Below are 22815 nucleotides of genomic sequence, written 5' to 3'. Positions count from 1 at the left end.
CTTAGAGATTGTATTAGTTGTGTAAATTCTTTTTTATACTCCCTTCTGTAAAATTAATTAATTGTTATTTTACCACGTTAGTTTCGTTTCCCACGGATCTGAGTCACTTCGGACATTTCCGGGAGCAATCGGATGTTTTCCCAAAATTTGAATTTTGACGTTTATCAATACTAACGGTCATATCAGTGAATGTATTCGCGTTGTTTTGCAAAAATGTACCAAAGACTGACGGTTGTAGAAAATTTTTTGTATGAAACATGTTTACCATTTTCTTTATCGCTATTTTTTTATTTACGAATTAAGAGCTAAATAGTATGACAATACGCAAAACATACAGAATAGCATGAAACCTATAGGTAAATAACCGGGAAGGATATTATAGTAAAAATATCAAGCGTGCAACTGAGCTTATTGGCGAAAAATGACCATACAAAGTTGAAAATTGAAAATTTTTTCATGATACTTCCGAAGATATGAACATTCTTACTGACCCAGAATATTAGGAACAAGCAAAAACTGCAATGTTATTAAAATTTATTGCTTCATTTTTGTGTTTGGGTGTACTATTAAATTCGACTATTAAATTCGATAATCATTGATAAGATATTTTAGAACTTGGAAAACAATTTCAATTTTATTAATATTACCTATTTCATTTCAGGCTGTTTGCTAGATAGTGCGCCTCGTCCTCCAGATGTACCACCGAGAAACCCAGCAATGAACAGGCTCAACGGACGCCTGGCGTCAGCACCCCCACAGGATCCGAACCAGGATTTTGAACCATCTTGTTTAGTGCGAACGCCATCAGGAAATGTGTATATACCAAGTGGAACGCTCAGTAAGTACTAGTAGGCAGAAAGTCAAAAACATTTGCTTAATATTATACTGCCTGTGAAAGCGGGAATAAAGGCAGTGCAATCTAAAACAATAACAGCCGATTAAGTTTTGGATTTATCATATTGTGATCGTTTTAATACGATGTGTGTGAATATAAAATTTGTACTGACCACTCAGGATAGGTTTTGACTGAACTGGTGAAGAATTATTTTTATAAATAATGATTGAGTGTAGGAGATTAGTGAATAGAGAGCCTTCAATCGGTTAGACATTTAAGGAGGTGAATAAAAGGGAAACTGAGGTTCCAGAGTTAAAATCACTGAAAACCAAAGAGTTTTGATGATGTTTTGAAAATTATTCGAATGTTTTTCCGAAACCAGTGATATTTCTCTGTGTTTATCGCGATATGAGTAACTTGCTTTTGTTTTTTTTTTTTTTTTTGATGCGATAAACGGTTTATGCGAAAAAATAAAGTTGGGTATATTTTGGTAATTTTAACTGTAATGAACTTTTATTCTTATCTTGAGGCGAATATCCTTAAGTATCGGAACAGTACTGAATTGCTAAACGAGCCAAGTATGATTATTTGTAACCAAAGTTGACATTTTCATTGAGAACCCTTTTCTACCATTTTTTCTTAGAAATTCTTAGAAAAATAAAAACAATAACAATTTAAAATCCTGTTTTCCAAAATTTTGGCATTTTGCTTGCGAAATTATTAACTGCGTTTGAGTTGTGAGTGAATATCATTCGTGCTGTTTTGCAAAAATGTACAGAAAAACATATTGATAGTACAAAACATAGTGTGCAACACGTTGACAAACATCTTCAGTCACGTTAGTTCAAGTACGCGCTCCGCTGTGCACATAACTGCTTACTTAGTTACTCTATCTCATACCTCATGATTCTAAGGTCACTGGCGATGTGGTCCGGCCATGCTAGCCGGGGTCTTTCAAGGGGTCTTCTACTTTTGGAATTAGTTTACCAGAATATATTAACTATATCTGCGCCTTCATTTTTCTGATTCCTTAACTTTGTGCTATGAATTATTGGGAAATACATCTTTCTTAGAACTTTTTCCTGGACACAACTAGATTTAAGTTCACTACATCACTACCGGTCTTATAATTTTATATTGTTAAACTTTCCATTGCCTAGAGTCTAGATGGATGTTTGGTGCACAAAGCCTTGTCCACTGCGTACATGCATACGTTTCCGCTGAGAATTCTTATTGTATTTATATCATCTTCTGTTATTGTTTTTCCAAATATTTGTACCTTTTTACCACCTCAAAGTTGAATTCTGGAGTGTGACTCACATGTAATTTGTCTTGTCTTTATTTATGCGTCTATGGCGTGTATCAATCTTGTTGTGTATTATATACTATTAGAATGCAGTGTTAAAGTAAAAGCCGAATTAATATTTCTTTCAAAATTTCAAAAAAATATGGTTGCCATGCCAATATTCAGTATACATACATGTCGTTCAAAGTAGCAAATATCAATGGAGAGTTTAAATATAAATCAAATACCTGAGAAGCATATAGGGTTCAAAAATGTTGAAGGCAGAAAATCTCTAGGTGAGAATAAGTTGATTTGCCTTATTTTAACATCTATAATTTCTTTTCAAATTTTATGTTCATTGACTAATAGAAACGCGACAAGTAATAGAAATTACATTATAGATAGACAGAGAACGTACGTTACTTTTTTTAATTATTACCTATATACATTTTAAACCAAAGTGTGTAAAATAAGCACAATATGGTGAATAAATTTCAATTTTTGCGTAAATTTCCGCCATTCAACGTAACTGCTATTTTCCATATTTTCCAGCTCGAACATTCGATATCTTCAAAATATTTTGTGAGAATTTTTGGAGTACTTTTTTACTAAATGTTTATTTATGAACCAAATTACCAGGAGAGCAAAAACTGCTCATATTGTTGTACGCCAAAGATATTGCGCTGAATTCAGTTGAACAAATTCGAGAGTTAAGTGCGCGCATACCTCTTTGGTCCCAAACAAAATAACCTACACTATCATAAAATTGCCGTTCCAGATATTTTTCCACCCAAAATTTGAGAGCAAATCGTATTATGAAAAAATAGCCCAGAATTGCTCACATGGAAACTTTTTTATCTGTGGCGGTCACTCCCGCTTCCTCCAAATACTCCCGAAAAGGGACTGCTGGGTTAACTATCAATTCGCCAGTTGCATAAGACCATTTTCGTGAAGAACCATTAACCCTACCGCTGAAATATATTTAGTGGTATAAACAATACCTTAAATGATAAATGACGTTGTTGTCGGCGCATCTTTAAACGCAAACGTGCGCTGTCAATTTATCCTCTTCGGACCGGTGCCCCTGACCAGAAAGAATTAGGGTTGAAGATCAGATGGTGAGCGGGACACCGTTTCCGAGATTCCTTTAAGAAGCGGATCGGATTATTATATAAAAAAGAAGGGTCGTACCTGCTTATTTTGATCTTCGTTCATTTTCCCATCAGACATGTGGCGCGTATTGTTAATTCCGCCGGACACAACATGTGGTCAATTTTTTTTTATTTGCCGTTTTGTAATTTCTTAACGGAAGAGAAAATGGGGCATATGCGCCTATATGGTGTCACGAGTCACCGCTAGACAAAGACTTAAAGATATTAAATCCAACTTTATTTGTGTTGTAATTATTATGGCTCTTTGGTTCGCCTCGAGCACTCGGCACTAATTGCTGCAAGTGTTAACGAATATATTGTTTGGCGTTTGTGATTTAAAAACCTAAACTATATGATTGGGCAGCTGTTGCTCGAATAGCTAGACTTCTGCGCTATTACTGAGAATCATAATTTTTATAGAGAACTAAACGAAATAAAAATTAGAATGAAAAAGTACAAAATTAATAATGTGTGGTGGCCCTTTTAACACTCTCATGTCTGTGTGTGACTGATAACCACACCGCAATACTACCACATTTTTAAAAAGAAGCTTGTCCTGCGCGTATAGCCTGTACAATGGACTTCCCCTAACACTAACAAAATTAAACATGCAAATATTTAAAAGGCAACTAAAAAAACTTCTGCTTACTGAAAAATACATTCCCGTACCTCAATCTAATTTCTCCTTCTTAATCCAGTACCTGACAATTAGCACTCAAGTTGAAGCTTTTTTTTTTATGTTCACGAAACCCATCAGTTCTATCCCCAAAATTATAAAATTTAATAATTAAAATTTCTAGTTAATAAAAATCTCTCCTCTTTGATATTATGCTTTTTAGTTTACAAATAGGGTAAGATTTAGCGACTACCAGCAGCATCGGCTTGCCGATTATATAGAAGTAACTCCATTATTTTTTGTGGATTATAGCAAAGCCTTTGACATGACAAATCATGAAATGCTCATTCCAATTCTTTGTCATATAGCATTCAGTCAACGGTCTCGTAAATTGGTATCATCCTCTTTAAATGACGGAACACGAAAATTCATACTTAACATATCAACCTCTAGGCCTTTGGGTGTTAATAAGGGAGTACTCAAGGGTAGTTGCACTTCTGTCTGTTTTGTTTCTTTGTAACAATTGGCAGAGCTTATGACTAGATTCCCGGCTAAAGTTTAGAGTAGAAAGCACTTTATCAGCAAGTTACTACTACACAGGATACTAAAAACCTTTTTTGGGATGCAATGGGACTATCACAGTTTAACCACTATAAGAGCGTATTCACGCCTTGTCCAAGTAATACAGACCATATGATAAATCAACCTGTCTGCTCAATAGAATTTTCTCTGACGCTATTGACCTTCTAAATAAGTTTAAAAATTAATTTTTCAAAGAAACTTCCACAGGCTACTGTAATACTTTTTACAAAACTTCTGGGTTCCTCTTGCGTCGGATTTTGCTGACGTTTCGCCAATCATCCTGTTGGCTTCTCAGTTGACTCAGTTTCAGTCAAGCTCTAAAGAAGCCAACAGGATGATTGGCGAAACGTCAGCAATTTCGACTCAGCAAAAACCGACGCAGGAGGAATCCAGAAGTTCTGTAAAAAATAAGTTTAAAAATTGCCTTTTGGTTAAGCAATATTCATACCAGCAAGATGTCATTTTAGTTGCTATGTAATTAAATATTTACTTAGATATTTTCTTCATCTCAGTGCCACTGCCATTTCAAAGGTTCCAAGGGTTGTCTGTTCCTCTGTTGTGCAAAATTGTGGGATGTAACAATATCTGAATCTACTTACTTCGACATATATTTATTATTAATATTATTGTTATTATTATTATTATTATTGTTGTTATTTATTCTTCGGTTTAGATCAGAAGCCCGAGCATTATCTTTTGGTTTTGAAATTCTTATTGATTTATGTTAAGTATTAAGGACCATGTTTTGGTTCTGCACAGTACTTTGCAAAAAATTCCTTCGTCACTTTATCTTAATTGTTTCCCTAGATCCATGCTGGTTAATCAACCATTTAAATAGTATTGTTTCAATTTATAAGTAATTAGGAAGGCTGCGATGAAGCTCACTCAAAATTTTGCGAATTATCACACTGTAATTTCAATTCGGCTAGGCAATGATTGTGTTTCTATCTAATCAATCTTATCGTGATTCTGAGAATGCGCATCGTCTCATGTCTATATTTACCCTAGTTATTTGGCTTTTAATCTATTAATTTGTGAATGTCCTCCGTGCATGCTTCCGATGGTCAGTACACAGACCAAAATATTTATTTTAAAATAATTTATATTTACGTAACAGTGCCAGCGTTTATTTACGTTTCAATCTGTCCAATCGATTGGTAGGTTTTAATATGATAATTTGTAATCAGCCGATATTTGCTTTGACTATATAAAATTAAATTTGACTAAACGATTTTTTCAATTAAAAAAAAATATATTTTTTTTAATGCTAGATAAAGTATTTTCTGGATGTTTATTTACAAAACTCTTCGAAACTATACTAATAAATGTACTAAAGCTTCTTGACATCAGGGAATAATAAATAGGAAAAAAAAACGCTTTACCATGTCACCTGATCAATCTTGAACAAATCCACCATAATTTCATTTTTACGCCTTGTTTTTCTAAAACTGAATCATAACTTCAACCTTTAAATAAATGCAAAAAGCATAAACTTTCCTGGTTCTTGGACAAGCGCCAATACTATTTCACTTCTAAAAATGTCGAAACTAACATAGATGTGTCACAGTTAAGACCAATTAGTATCTAAACTACTCTATCCAAAGTTTTCAAAAAAATTATGAATGCTCAAATGAGCGAGTTCTTGCTCAAGAACAAGATTCATAAATATTTTATAACTGTCACCGCGCTTACAAAAATAACTGATGACTGGCTTGGTCTAGGTGATCGCAATAGAGACCCTTCTCTTATTCTGCTAGGGTTAAGGCAGAGATTTTGATATTGTTGGTACTGAAATTCTTTGTCAAAAGTTCTTTTTTTTTATTTCATTACATTAATTCTTACTTTGACAGAAGATTGCAACAGTAAATAGTAAACCTGTGACACAGGGAGTACCCCAAGGCTCGACCTTAGTACCTCTGCTCTTCCCAATATATATCTCCGACTTTGATTGTTTTGTAACATGTATCTGTTAATAATTACGCTCTCGATTCGCAATTGCTTTACTCTTTTCGATACATCTTCAGGTCATAGCCTTAATATAAGTAATGGCAGTAAGTCAGTGGGCCATATTTTTTGGACCACAAAGACATGTAGACTATGTCAGAAATCAACTAAAGCTAACATGAATGAGGTTATGGATGAATACTTACATACGATTCACCCAGAAACTCTATCGAAATCGGGAACTAATAACTTCCAACCTTAAGTTAGTGTGAGTCATTATGTCCAGAGATGGTGACGGACTCTAAAAAGCTCAGAATGCTTGCTTCAGATTTTGTTATAATATTAGAAAATATGACAGGATCAGTAACGTTATACACAGACAGAAACGTCTAAAGGTTAAATCTTTGAGATACCTTCACCTCCTAAAATCTTATTTGCAAAACATTAATGGTGAACCAGCCGTCTTATTTTTCTAAAAGGCGTCCATCTTTTAGGGAGCTAAATAGCACTAATATAATCTTCTTCATATATGGCCCCTTGATCAACAAATTATGAGTAGATTTTTTTAAACGAATTATCCTAACCTAATTATAAAATTTGTCATGATTTAATTATTAAAAACTTTGCTTTTGGTATAATAAAGACTCAATAATAATAATAATAATCGTATGATAATCATTCCACTAATAAGAACATACCTTCCACATTCCTTAACAGATTATTAAAAATATGTTAGGGTACACCACTGCGGTGCCTCATTTACATAACAAAACTAAACTCGGGGAATACTCCATTACAATAAAAGTCTTAAAAGATTGTGGCCAATATCGGAAAGCAAAGCGATAAACATAAAAGCAGGTACCCTTTTCGAATCGACACCCACGACAAAACGAATTCGACTTTGCGACTTTATGGGTTGTCGCAAATAAGTAACGGACGAAATTAATTTTGTCTCTAAGGCCGCTTTCGTAGCTATTATTAAAGCTAACTAAATTCATAAAAATAAATTAACTGCTTGGTGTATGTAAAGTTTTGAGAACAATATGCCCTCGATAGTAATTAGCAACCCTGTAACTAATTGAACGTCATTTGTTTCAGATCACCCCAAGAACTCGACTATCGATTACAAATCAAATTCATCTTGCAGTAGTCCTTCCAAAGATATGAAAAGCTCGGGCGCGGGCAGCGTGGGCGGAATGGGCGGAGTCGGTGGTCTTTCGTATGGGGCACAAATGCCCGTCTTACCCGTCCGAAACAATTTACGAAGGTAAGAGATTTAAAGGGAACAAATGTTCTTGGTCGAATATAGAAAATCGACAAAACGATTTCAGATACAGCAAAAGTAAATCTTTGCTTGCTTGTCAAATAAAAAACTATTTTCGAAAGACATCAATACCAATCCAATCGAACAAAAAAGCTTCATTTTCTTGGACCATCTACTTGCAATAAAAATACATCGTTATTGCATGGGACCAAAAGCGGAAAAATAATAATAAATATAATATTTCTTTATTAACTTGGGATGCTACATACAAAGACCATTGTTTACAAAGTTTTACATAATGCATGAACAAACAACACCAACAAACAACATAACTATAAACAGAAATCAACATATAGGCAAACTTAAGATGAAACAGCGATTCATACTTAAAATCTAGACGTCATAGTTTTAAAGTTATTGAAATTATCACAATTTTTCCAGGTATTTGGCAGTTTATTATTTTCGGAGAGACCCTTATACAGAATAGAATTTGTCATTTGGTTAGAGCAATACCTATCTACTAAAATAAAATCATCGCGTTTTCTCGTATACTAACTATGCACGCTGTTAAAATATTTTGCTTGATCACAGATGTAATCAGGTAATAGTTTATTTCTTAACTTGTTTAACCGTCATAACATTAACAACATTTGACATTAGGTTTACAGGAGTGTATCTGTTACACTTTAAGATCGATCTTAATGCTCTATTTTGAATTACTTGAAACTTATTTATCTTATAGTTCGGTAAGTTATACAGGAGTGTGGAGCGAAATTTGAGATGAAGTGTCGCAATGCTGTTATATAATAAAATGTTGTTATATAATAATCATTTGGTGTACATGGAAAGCCTATAAATCTACATAAATGCTACTTTTTGTGAAAATTTTCCCAATACATAATCAGTATGCCGTCGTAGCGTTAGTTCTGATTCTAACATGACTCCAAGGTAATTAATTTTATTTTCGGGTACTAGCATGTCACTATTTATTTAAATTTTTATGTGTTCTATAGTAACAGTACTCAATTTTTGTTTTTTCCCAAAAATACAAAATTTAGACTTTGATGTGTTAATATTAAGTTTGTGTTTACAAAACCATTCATATATTCGGTTCAAATCACTGTTAATACTACGTTTCATCTAATCTATGTCACTACCAACTATATATAATATTGCACCATCTGCGAATAATTCTAACTAACTAAATTACAATAAACTAACTAAAACTAACCAAAACTATGTCATTAATATACAATAGGAATAATAGAGGCCCCAGTACAGTTCCTTGCGGCACTCCATACAATTGTATCGACAACATCAGACGCACTATTTTTAAATCTAACTTTTTGGGTTCCGTTATACAAATAAGATCTGAACCAATTTAAAACTGAACCTTGTATGCCTAGCTTTTCCATTTTTCTTAACAACGTAAACCTATCACTAGTATCGAAACCTCTCCTAAAATCCAAGAACACAGCCAAAATAAGATTATTACTATCAACAGCTTTGAGAAAATTGTCACATATATTAACTATCACAGACTCACACGAATGTTGATGACGGAAATTACACTTATTGGATACTAAAATGTCATTATTATCGCAGAATGCAAGCAGTTTCTCTTTGACGACCATTTTCAATATTTTTTCATAAACCGGAACAGTGTTTATCGGTCTAAATTCTCCATGCTGATTTGTGCCTTGAACCCTTGGTACTGGAATCACAGTTGATGTCTTCCACTCGTGCGGGAAAATATTAAGTTGGACATTTCGTGAATATCAATCATAAATTATCAATAAATAATAAATTTTGACAAAACCAAAGGAAGCGTATGGATATGTGACAATTTTTATGCCAAACAATTAATGAGAAGAACGTTTTTAAATATGAAATAGTTTTACTTTTCAAAATTAATTTCAAGACAAACAAATATGTGTGATCTATTCATAGGCGGAATTGCTATAATCATTCAAGAATTCAATGATATAATTGTTTGCGTTATATAAAATTTCAATGACGCTGCTAAGCGACCAAATTTTCAGTACAATCCTATTTTCTGATTTCCGTTAATCTCTATCAAATTACTGAAATTATCAAGGTTAATTGTTTTTACAAAAATATTTTGTGTTCCTAATGCTACTTAATATTTTCCGCATAACGCAGAATGTGTTGCAGTCATAACTGCAGAGTCAATTGTTAAAAAATGGTATTTCTGTATTTTCGAAAGTCAGACACTAAAAGTTTACAAAAAAAAGTTCGGATTAAAAAAAAGCAATCTTAAGATGTAGTTTTCTTAAAACAAAAAGAAACCGGTAAAAATATCAAACAATTGACCGAATGTGTCCATATGTTGCATAGACATGTGAAGACCCTCCACAATTTTTATTTACATGCTTGTGTCCATCAAAAATAATCGAAGCAATTTCAGTAATATGAATCCGATTCGCTTGTTTCAGACCAAATTCGAGCCATTTTTCACCAGCGGCGTCCAGATTCCACTTCCGAAAAGGCTTTGCAAATCGGTGCACGTGGAAATGCACCGCCATCATATTTATAGTTTTGTGCGTTGCGTTAATTGCAGCGCTCTCGTATATTACCGGTAAGTACAACTATTAAATTTTAATAAAATACCTAAAGCACGGTCGGCAACTCGAGAGGATTATAAAAAAAAGCATCGGTAACGCTGTTTTTTTGTAAAGCGCTTTTCAGCAAAGGAAGTCATGCTCGTATAATCTTCGGGTATAATACTGGTGGCTCACGGCCTCTACCTGAGGTGATCCCTGATGAACCAGCTGTTGCCAACATATGGCATTATCTAGAACAGAGCTCGGATCGTAAATAAAATTTGTGTCAAAACTTTTTTGCGCTTCCTTTGGAAATTAATAGCCCTTTGCAGGGTCTAACGACATACTTGGGATTTGCTTTGCAAGGAACAAATGCACATCAGTGTTAACTTTAACTCCAGGATGTTTCGTGTTTGATTGATTCATGGTTTCTGCTATTGGGACAAATAAGACCATATTGAAACATCAGTATAAAAAAACTCAACCCAAATTTTTCAGTACAGCTATCTCTTCAACAAACAAACAACACTTCTCTCGCACATTAAATAATGAAAAGTTGCTTCCAAAATTTTAAAATCCCTCCGACCAACCAAATTTAACCTTTCTCGTGAAATTAAAATTTCGCAACCTATATTGAATTTGGCGCACTTTACCGCAGAAAGTTACCTTCTAATATTTCAAAATTTCTCCGTAAGTTCAACTTAATTGTGCCATTAGACTCTTTGAATTTTTCGCAATTTTGGGTACTTTTCTAGGGAAAAATATGAAGCTCCAAATATTGAAACCCTTCAAGCAAGATGAAATTAAAACTTTCTTGTAACATTAAAATCTCTGAATCTTTTGCCATTTTGAGCAGAAACAATTTCAAATGTTGCCCAGCTTCTTAGGGCAAGCTGTAACTCTCCAAAATATTATGATTTTGCGCAACGAATATTCAATTTTTTTGGCGTCGTCGTATTTTGTACAGAGGTTGTGCTGCTTATACGAATATGCCATAAAATGGCGTAAACTCAAGTCGAATTCGACAAAAGTAATGTGCTTTGATGCATATTCTAGTTCATCTTCTGAATCCAGATAATAATCCCTCTCAGATGGTACATTTTCTCGCACTTCCGTTCGATTTGAAGACAGTGTATTTTTCTTCTTTTTTTTTTCAGAAGAGATCTAGCTCTCCTTTTTAGTCAAACAAATATCTAAAGCTAATTTAATCAAATTTTACGATGAACAGTGTAAGTTGGTTGGGCAAAATTTACACATTACAAAATGGTATGAAAAATTGTTTTTTTGGTTAAACACAGGGGGAAAATGTGTGCATTATTTTGATGTTGTGTATGTCTTAATCGAGAAGTATATGACGAATGGATCAACGAATTTTTTTTTAAATTATGAAAAAATGTCCTATATTTTGGACCTTTGAAGAAATCTCAATAGTACACCCTGCCTGTATATTCTTTCATTTTTGAATACTAGGATAGGAAGTAACCTAATTTTGAGCAAGTTTCCTTCTACCTATGTCTGACAGTGTTTGAAATAAAGATTTCACACTTAGACAGGAATAACCTTCGTAAAAACTTATTTTCACTTAATTTTAGTTTCTTTCCAACTATCTTGCTGTTGCTGTTTTTCGATAGTACATAATGAATCAATCAAGACAGAACATTACTTCCTGTCAAGCTTCAAATCCTTCTTTGTGGTCAGGGTAACAATTTAGATTCTATCAGATAATAATTGAAGAGGACAGCTGAAAAAGGGCAAAAAAATTTATTTATAGAATCTGACAATGAAATGATATACAGTCATTTAAACTAGGCAAGATATAGCCTTGTTTTTATAGAAGCGGCAACACTGTATACTTAAAATTTTAGAGATAAAGCACCTCCTCTTACATGACCCTTAATAATTTAAAGTAAATCTCTTGAAACTTGAGAGTACGCTTTGTCTCAATTATTTATAAAAAATGAAATTTTAACATATAATTTCAAATAAAAATTTTATTATGTTAAATGGGCAAACGCATATTAATTCTGGTTTTCGTTTTCGCTTTAAAATAAATTACGTATTTTACGACTTGTTTACGGCCCACGACACTGCGAACAAAATTTCGACGAACGAAGGTTCAAAATATAATCCAAAGAGCTTTTTCATTTTGCTTAGCAACTTATTTATGAGGGATAATATTTTATGCTCCGGACTAACCAAAAAGCCTACCGATAAAAATGATTGTATTTCATTTTCCGAAAGCATAGATAATCAAATTCTTTAAGATTTTCTCAAATATATTGTATTTTAATAAGCAAATAAATCAAAGAGAGAAGTGAAAATAAAAAAAAAATACATTATATAAATATACATAACATACATATAAAACATCCTGTATTTTCCATAATTGTGGAAACATCCAAATAGGAAATGTGACATTAAATTTCTTATTTCTAAGGACATCAAAATTTAGACATGTGCATCACCTGGACTTTTTGAAAACATTGTATATTAACTTATCTTTTCTATTTGATAACTTATCGAGAATCTGGGAACTTTCAATTTAGTTCCTTATATAACGTTTTGCGTAAAACTCTGTTTAATTAGCATTTTCAATAATGTATTACATTTATTCTAATTTTTCTGTTTTGTGGGATATTTAACAGGTTATGTAGAAAATTACGTTTGCAGACTGAACAATATCTGCAAATTCTTTAAAATTTTACTTTATTAACTTACCCTCCAGGAAATTGTTTGTAACAATACTTGTATTCTTTCATCAAGTTTTGGTTGGTGGGTGTGCATTTTTGTCATAGAATAAAGAAAAATGTACAGAGAGTCACCAAACACCTAAAAATAAAAACGTCAATAACACAGAGTGTCGCAATAGCAGTAACTTGGCTGGGCGTTGGCACCATATAACTATTAGATGATACAGTGTCCCTACTACAGCGGCATTGATATTTTCGTAGAACATTTAACGAGATCTAAGTACATTTTGAGAAAGTACTACCACAAAAATGTCGCATCCAAGCTTATTGACGATCTGTCTGCGCCGATATTGGTTGTTCAACGTCTCCAGCTCATTGGTTAGTTTCTTTATGTCTTTAGTAGCTATATGGTTGGCACTAATTTTCGGAATTCAGAGACTGATATTGCGTTTTTACAAAAATAAATCAATTTGACATAAAAATTTCGACAATGTCGAACTCAGTCAGTCAGTGGCTATAACATGTCAAAATATCAAAGTCTATGTATTTCGTTACTATGAAAACCAATATATAAAAGGCTAAGTTTTAAACGATCAAAGAAAGATTATATGCAAAAATATGAAAAATGAAAAGTATTAAATACTTAAGTATGCATTTTTTACACAGCAGTTCCACCAGGAACTTCTGTTATGTAGTAAAAATTTGAAATTATTTTTTTGGTCGTTTTCATTTTAGTTCTAGACAAGATAGGATTTTAAACTAGGTGGTTCACATTCTGAAAAAAAAAACGATTTTTCGAGAGTTACATCAATTTTTATAAAATATGTATATTGTAGGTAACACGCCCTGAAAGTGCTCCTACGGGTCTCACTGGCTTCCAATAAAATGGTACTTTCGGGACTACTATTACCATATTCTAAATATTTAATCTTTTCACGAATTCCAGTAATTATTACAATTTAGTTTTATTATAGCTCTGTTGTGAACAGAAATTGAGGAAAATAATCAATAAAGTGGTCGCAATGTAGATATTACAATACAATGAATACAATTTGGAGTCTTCTTAAGTTTTCGAATATTTTTTATGTATTTTACTAATGACTTCCCCACTGTCACTATTTCTAGAACTCGTTCTACATTCTTCGCAATCTTCAACCCACAATAGTAAGAGTGGGAAACATGTCTGCACCCTTTTCACCCTTTTCATTGACGGGCTGGTGCATTTCACAACTCTTTCTACATTTGTTATAGCATCGAGTTTACTCAGCTGGTCATATCAAGGAACGAAGCCGTGCGCCGTTCTTGTCGGCGAGAATAGTCAAATCGTATCTACTTCAAAGACTCTACCGTCTGAAACGAATTCGAGTGCAAGTCGACCGAAACAAGCGTCGAGTAGCAACGGAGGTAAATACAGCGAGCCTGTGTATTTTAGAAAGCGTAGAGAGGTTAAACAGCCGCATGCTTTTCCGTTTTCGAGTTCCAGCGAACTACCTATCACTACTTCTAGTCCGCATGAACCACCACCTGGTAGTCAGCTGCATGCTATAGCAAATGGTTCGGAGGGCTCTTTGTTGCATGACTTTGTGTTTAGTTCCACCACGCTTTCCGTGTTCGATGTGTCTAGTTCGACTAATAGTCCCACGACTGTCGACTCCAAAACTGAATCATTGAAAACTAGCGAATCTACCGATAGAAATCTCAGATTTGACGACGGTATCTCCACGACAACACACATAACACACAATGAATCCGAAATCATAGAACAACTCGAAGAACTATATGGGGACATTTCTAGTACAGAGGAAACAGATGACGCGTCACTGTTCAGGCTGGACTTGGAGGATCATGGCACATCGTCAGAAAATGTTCAGCACGACTCTCCAGTTTTTATTTACCAAAAAGATAGTGAAAGCATGGAACATCAGCTAAACACCGACAAAGGAGAGCACAACTCAAAGGAATTGACCGAAGCCAATCTGGCGTTCATGTCATCAGAAGCTAAACCAATCGTTGATCTGAAAAATATCAAAATCAAGTCTACTTACGAGACTAACATTACTAACTCTAATAGTGATATTGGAAACGCATTTAATACGTCCCAACCCGAAGTTAAAGTATTCCAAATCCCAACCTCATCATCTCAGTCCAAACACATCCTTGTAAACGTCTCGATTTCAACCGATCCAGAGAATCCCGATTCGGCGCAGTCTGTATATGTGCTTTCTGTGTCTGTTCCTACAGACGGGAATAAGCCAGATGTGAATATGGGTGCCAAGGCAGGGAGTAACGCCCCCCAAGAACTGCGAAAGTCAGATAAACCTGAGCTTTCTCTTGATTTTCAAAGCGGAGGCGCTTGCGAATGCTCGTGTCCCTGTTTAGACACTTCTAATGAATTTTTAGGCACTAACAGTAGCGAAGATTACGACTACGACGTTTTTTACAACTCTGAAGATTCTAGCGTTACGACTAAACGTACGCACGGCATACCGAGTGTTACCACGGTATCGCCCATGTCGACTACGGATTTTACAGGGTCCACCCAGACTTTAGAAACCTTATGTCCCGAGATCACTACAAAAATGCCTCCTCCACCCACGATTCTGATTTTGGAAGGTAAAGTGTAAATATTTTTATCGAATCAACGGCGCTTAGTAATGCATTTAACAAGTACGTATTTCTCATTTCATTCCGACGTTATTCCCGTATTTTTGATATTAATATCGCTAAAATTAAGACTACTTTTTGCGATGTTTTCCGATCATAAATTTTATTGAAGTATATTTTTGACAATTAGTCATTTCTTTGTGCATGTGGATCCGTAGTTATTATAATAAAATTTTCAATTAAATTAAATTTTATTCATATTAGACTGGTTTCACAGAATCAAAAGCTGTTGCCTGGCAACAATATCATTTCATACCCTATAAAATTTTTCACCTTCGGTTGCTCTTAGTTCACGCAAACTTGAAATAAACACGCTCAAGATCATAATATGGGATAAATTAAGAATAGTTAATTCATTCATCCAATAACTAAGCAATTAACCAGCCAAAAGATGTGTTTAAAATATTTTCAAGTAACTTATGATAACTTATGAAAACAAAAACTACTAACTCTCTCACGACAACCAAGTATAGGCTACTCATAAAACAGGATGTATAAACACTTCTTCTCGCTTTCTTCGAACTATAAATTAAAAAAAAAATGGCAAAATGCAAAGAGTTTTAAAAATGGCTGTAATCTCACAACGCGGCCATGTTTCCACATCGTTGACTTAGGTTGCCATCTACTGAATTGGAAAGACAAATGATCGGGCTCTCTTCATTTTTGATAATAGTTTCGTTTAGCAAGAATGTCATTAATGGTGGATGTAATTTATCAAGATGCACGTTCTAACGATCTCATTATTCGATTAGTATACGGGATTGGTTGCTTATGATGACTTGTTAAGTGTTGGGAGTTGCAAACGGCATGATAGTAATTTTAAATAATATTTTAGACGCTTGTGTAGTTGTGTTGCGATTCGAGATAAGGCGGTATATGGTTTGAACGTATTTCTTGTGCTTCATTTACGGGTGACAGGTATTCATTGCTATCGTTTAATACGTTATGCTTACTTGGATTCTCATTATTACGTTATCGTTGGCGGAGATTCAGAAAAGGAAAATATTTATTCTTATAGCTGTTGTACAATCACGATTTCTTTTCTTCAGAAATGGCTGCCTATAATATTTTACGCGGAGCGATTGTACCGATACACGATAAAATGAAAATACCAGTGAATTAGCTATAGTAGTACGCTTGTTCATACATATAATCACAAAATCTGAAGGATAAATAAATGAAATATTCCTTTTTCTAGTAATATTTATTGAAACTTATCAATCGTTGAAAACTTGTTTTCAATGTCAAACACGGTGGATACTTGTTTCTAGTTTTCGATGTAAGACACCGTACACACTAGTTTAAAGTCACGCCATTTTTTTGGTAAACGTTTATCTGTATTCGAGCAGCTGAAGTTGCTCTGTGCTAATAAAATCATCTGATTAGGGTACCATTCAATAATTAAATAACCCATCGTCCAATGGCTTCGCAATTAAATAGCCTTTCTGATCGAATTCGGTGTACAATTTTACAATTTCCCAGGTCCACGCACATTCCCAGCTCAATCCTTCCCTCCAGACGGCACTACGTTCTCCCAGATTGCGTTGGGTCAACGTCTGTCAAAAGAGATTCCTCCATACGGATATTGGAACATGCAATTTTACCAATCGGAGGCGGCGTACGTTAAATTCGATTACAGCATACCGAGAGGAGCAAGTATAGGAGTCTACGCGAGAAGAAACGCTCTGCCCACACACACTCAGTACCATATTTTGGAGGTGTTGAGCGGGTTCAAGGCCCGGACTACTAGGGCATCACACGTAAGTCATTTCGTCTTGGAGTTGGCAGGGGTTTCGAACCATCAAGGAATTTCCAGTCTTACGTGAAGAAAGAAGTTACTCACTACATGGAGCAAGGTCACTGGTTCTTGTCCCTATACAACGATGACGGCGACCCCCAAGAAGTTACGTTTGTTGCCGCGGTAGCCGACGACATGACCCACAACTGTCCCAATGGTTGCAGTGGCAAAGGAGAATGTTTGATGGGTCATTGCCAGTGTAATCCAGGATTTGGTGGAGATGATTGTAGTGAAAGTAAGAACTTACACCTTTGACTGATAAGGATTGCGTAAACTAACCAAAACTAACTTTCACTTAAACCCATGCGTGCATGCAAAATACATACTTCCTCTCTTGGACTAGGTGTATGCCCGGTGCTCTGTAGCCAACGGGGTGAATACATCAATGGCGAATGCCAGTGCAACCCTGGTTGGAAAGGCAAGGAATGCCAGCTAAGGCATGACGAATGCGAAGTGCCTGACTGCAACGGACATGGCCATTGCTCGAATGGAAAATGCAACTGCGTTCGCGGATATAAGGGCAAATTTTGTGAGGAGGGTAAGGGGAATAGTTGTTTCGTTTGATACTTGCGTCAAAAATGGAGTTAAATATTTAACTGAAACCACATAAATTGCAATTTTCCAAACCCTGAATGTAACCATTGCATCTCTGACTCTTTATTCTTTTTGCAAATTTGTATGTTCAATGCCTTAGTTGACTATCAAAAACCTAATTTTACTTGGTGCCTAGCCGATTGTCCCCACCCGACGTGCTCCAGCCATGGTTATTGCGTAGAAGGCACTTGTATCTGCAAGAAAGGCTGGAAGGGTCAGGACTGTTCCCAAATGGACAAAGACGCGCTCCAGTGTCTACCGGATTGCTCCGGTCACGGCTCGTTCGATCTGGAATCCCAGACATGCACTTGTGAACCTCGCTGGTCTGGCGAAGACTGTTCCAAAGGTTTGTTTCGTTTCATAAGAAAGGGCAAAATTTTTTTAACAGGTCATCTGGAATCGTCCATTTTGGTTGCGGACCCCAAATTTGATATCATGGGTATATCAGCAACACTTGAATTCAGCACGATTAATGTTTGCGCTTAGTATCTAACAAAAGAATGGTAAAAAAGCATTACCAATACCTAAAATTGCTTAAATCTTTCTTAATCACTACGCTCTGTGTTTTAACCGCTGGCTGGGATAACTCCGGGATTGTACCGCTTAATAAAAACAACTCAATTTTAAAATTTATTAAACACGAACTACACCAAATAGCCCGGGGTTAATTTGTTTTCAGAACTGTGCGACTTAGATTGCGGCAACAACGGACACTGCGTGTCAGAGCAGTGCCAGTGCGATCCGGGTTGGTCTGGAGATTTCTGCAATCTGAAACAGTGCGACCAACGTTGCAACGAACACGGCCAATGCAAGAACGGAACGTGCCTTTGCGTCACCGGTTGGAACGGGAAACACTGCACTATCGAAGGGTGTCCAAATAGTTGCTCGGCACATGGCCAGTGCAGAGTAAACACGGACGGCATGTGGGAGTGCAAATGTGATAACGGATGGGACGGACCTGATTGCAGCATATTGCTGGAGCAGAACTGTAACGACGGCAGAGATAACGATAAAGGTATGAACTGACCTAATAACGCGTCAATTTCAAATTGATGAATTAATTGGGGGTCAAATGAAACCAATAAACCAATTTGTTCCTGTACCGAAGTTTCGACGTTTTACTACGCCATCCTTATTTAATGTAAAAAAATAACCTTGTTGCTTTATAAGATATATAGACTCACTACTGTACGATTTGAAGGTATCAAAATCAATTAATTAATAAAAATTTGTCAAACGACGCCATTTCGCTAATTCTTGATAGTTTTTATATGAAACGATAATAACAAGATATTGGGTGCTCTCACTTGAGAAAAGCGAGTTAACGATTTTTTCCCTGTATTTATTTATTTTTTAAAAATCAACAAAAACCTGTAACTTGGATCCCCTTTTACGTCCAAATCAACTCGGATTGCATTGTTAGTCACGCTATACTGAACGGAATATTGTGACCAAACTAGAAGGTTTTAAAAAAGGTTTATATTTAAAATTTTATTTCCTAATATACAGCTTGTCCTAAAAGTATCAAAGTTGTATTCCTTTTTAATTTTTTAATTCTACGACCAAAATAAGGTATATTTCCATACCTAAGCCTAAATAATTTCAATGTTTTTAAAATTGTAATTTTAATTTCTCAAATATTTAAGAAGTATTTAAGTGAAATCTACAATAAAGTGCGGGCAAATACCATTTTGTAGCTCAATTGTAATTCCTATGAAATACCTTAAATTAATTAAAATTAGTCATTTTGTAGCAACTTAGATTAGGATACATTTTTAGCCACCCTGTATAGGATGGAAAGTTATTTTTTCACTCTACTGTAAACTTCGCTGACCTAACTTAAATACTTTTTTTGTGTTTGAGGAAATAAACTTTTTCACGAAACTTGTATTATTTAAAAAACCTTAAGATTAAGGTATCAAAAACCTTATTGAAACACAAACCCATTTTGATGATAAAACCCAAAATTACTGTAATAAAGCTAGTTCGATTTAAAAGAAAACAACAAGAGACAATACGTATAACACTAATTTTAACAAGTAACCATAATAGGAATTGAAATGCCCCAGAAGTAAAACTTTTTCAAAACTTCGTATTTTGGCATGTATAACAAGAGACTTCAGTCGGAGAAATCAATAGATATAATCTTCACTTGTCAGAAACGGCAAGACTTTGGCAAAGGATATATGGAATATGTGTAAGAGTTCCGAGCAATTCAAAAACTTCTTAATATGTAGAGAACGTTATATTTGAAATAAAAAAGTTTTTACTTGTTCACGAAAATAACGCATACGCTGTATACAATTTGTTTCAAAATAAAAGCTAAAAACTTAAGATATGATTTATTGTTTAAAACAAAGGGTACTTTATCATATAAATGTTGGGTAGAAAGAATTGTTAATTAGTCTGCCCCTGTTATTCTAAACTAAATTTTAATAAAAACTTACGCAATGACATGAAAGAAAATCCACAGACGGGTTTGTTAGAAACTTTTTTGTCTTCATCTGTATTCATATAACTATTGTTCTTCTAATATCGTCATCACATCAGTATTAATTTCTGCTGCAATTTTTCTGTTACTTCTCTACGGTTGCCTTCAATAATATTTAGCCCAGCCATTTCTAATCTGGATGTTTGAACTTCGAGGTGTCTGCCGGTAACTAACCAAAACTCCTTTTTTCTAAACTTCTAGATTCATGTAGCCCTTGATGAAGTCTTGTAAACAATCTCTCTTATGAAGTGGTTAACGATTAGGATATGCTTGTGTATTAAAACAAAACGTACAAAATAAGCGTATCGTATTCTTGAATTTAAACCGTTATTATTGAACAATTAAATACTGTACTTAAATTAGTCGTATTTTATATTCAAACTAACTGAGCAAAGATAAATGAAGCATAATTAGAAACGCCTTAGATTTAACTAATAAATTTTTGATGCGTGTTATGCGTTGCTTAAGATTTTATTTAATTTTCTTGGAAACGGTAAGTATTGTAAAATAATTGCAGAAGAGAAAAGTTTGCAAGTAAAACATATACTAAACAAAATCAATTTTATGACTGCTTAAGTTTTTTAATAAATTTTGGTAAGAAAAATAATAAGGGTAGTGTAATTCCGTTGCACTCATTTTAAATAATATATAAATATTAAATTTTTCACTAAATTTGTAGAGCGATAACCCCTAATCAATCACCAAATCATCATCATCAAATACCAAATGTTAAACATTCAATAACGCACAAAAACATTTTCTTAATAATCTATCCTAAAATTCAATAAATCATATGGTTTAGACTAATAAAAAATCAGTACCTTTTACCAGAAATAAGTCCGGCAGTGTGCATTAGCAAAACATTAATAATAAACTTCTGCAGATGGACTGAGCGATTGCGAAGATCCCGAGTGTTGTTCGAACCCGGCCTGTAAGAGTAGCCAGTTGTGCGTCTCATCCCCGAAACCAATCGACATTCTTCTCCGGAAGCAACCCCCCGCAATCACCGCCTCCTTCTTTGAAAGAATGAAATTTCTTATCGATGAAGGCAGCTTGCAAAATTACGCCAGGCAGGAAACTTTCAACGAGAGGTATGTCGCAAAAGTTAGTTAAGTCCTTTGAGATGTTTCCTCGTAAAAGATAAAATACGTTAACGGTTGAAAACTAGCGAAAATTAATTAAGCGCTCATGATGGAGACCGCACAGTGGAACCACTCTGTGTATAGTATTGCACATTGGGCAGAAAAACTAAAAACTATTTCCTTTTATATTTTTATGATGGTTATTACCTTATTGTTGAGTTTAAACCTATATAACAGGTGCAATGTTTTTTTTAAAGAAAATTAATCTTAAAACATCAAAAAAAAAATCTGCCACGTATCTTAAAAATCAAGGTTTTTTTTACCACCAGTGAATATAAAAAATGGAAAGTAATTCAGTCAATTTTTTTTTTACATTTCATTTAATGCATTTAACTTGAATAAAAAACCTTCTTAAGCTCAATATATAACAACGGGTATTACTGTACACGGGTATTACTTATTTGAAGTATATAGTTTTTTACTTTGGAATATGGAGACATAATTCATATATTCTTCTATCTATCCTTTTTTTAACAACCCTTTCTGGTGTTTTTTAAAATAAATGTGTGGAATAATTTTTCAATTATATTTTTAATTTTATTTTGATAGTTCAATATTCAATGGTATTTGTTTTAATGCAGTACACGTTTATTTCATTTGAAGGTATGCACTACTTGATCTTTCAAAGTAATTTCGACAAGCTACTGTAATACTATTTACAAAACTTCTGGACTCGCTGGTTTCGCCAATTATACTGTTGGTTTCTACAGAGCTTAACTAAAAGTTAAGTTCTTAAGAAATATAAGTCAAAACAAGGTTTAACACTTGTGCAAAAATCTCTCATCATCTACGATCCGTCAAAGGCAAAATTTCGTTTAAGATACCAGGAGTGTGCTGCATTGCAACTAGGCTCAAAGAATATGAAGTAGCCTTAAAACTAAGACAAGTAGCCACATCAGGACATAAAATTTTATTTAAATTGATACTTATTTTAGCGACGCAGGAGGAATCCACAAGTTTTGCAAATAGTATGCACTATTTGCTTTATCAAATGATTTATTTTGTACTTTTTTACAAATATTCAATAATGCTGCAGAAAGATTGGGAACCCAATCTTGACGGATATGGTGCTAAAACCAAATAGTTTTAGATAGGATAGTTCCACAGTGGGCCGGCTCCCTATTAATTTCTTATATTTATATAGCCCCGTGACGTCATAACAGATAAAATTGCGTTCATTTTAAATTTTCGCCAG

The 22815-nt window shown here is 34.4% G+C and overlaps 1 protein-coding gene across 7 annotated transcripts in view; it reads left to right on the top strand.

Annotated features, from left to right (window-relative positions):
* LOC132704399 (teneurin-m) overlaps positions 1-22815 on the top strand; it is a 582182-nt gene that overhangs the window by 541874 nt on the left and 17493 nt on the right. For 6 of the 7 annotated variants that reach the window (XM_060674371.1, XM_060674368.1, XM_060674372.1 and 3 more), the window contains 11 exons: positions 662-838; positions 7512-7680; positions 10134-10276; positions 14183-14335; positions 15332-15544; positions 17078-17355; positions 17412-17628; positions 17737-17931; positions 18124-18333; positions 18667-19002; positions 21362-21569. In XM_060674371.1, the coding sequence (XP_060530354.1) occupies positions 718-838; positions 7512-7680; positions 10134-10276; positions 14183-14335; positions 15332-15544; positions 17078-17355; positions 17412-17628; positions 17737-17931; positions 18124-18333; positions 18667-19002; positions 21362-21569 (2243 nt within the window). In that variant the 5' untranslated portion in view covers positions 662-717. The remainder of the gene's footprint in view (positions 1-661; positions 839-7511; positions 7681-10133; positions 10277-14182; positions 14336-15331; positions 15545-17077; positions 17356-17411; positions 17629-17736; positions 17932-18123; positions 18334-18666; positions 19003-21361; positions 21570-22815) is intronic. The other variant, XM_060674370.1, reaches the window with a different exon arrangement.

The sequence above is a fragment of the Cylas formicarius genome, unplaced genomic scaffold (genome assembly GCF_029955315.1).
Source record: "Cylas formicarius isolate icCylForm1 unplaced genomic scaffold, icCylForm1.1 PGA_scaffold_7__23_contigs__length_41026272, whole genome shotgun sequence".
Classification (NCBI taxonomy): Eukaryota; Metazoa; Arthropoda; class Insecta; order Coleoptera; family Brentidae; genus Cylas; species Cylas formicarius.
Note: the sequence above shows the minus strand (reverse complement) of the source record. Positions and strands in the feature narration are given on the sequence as shown.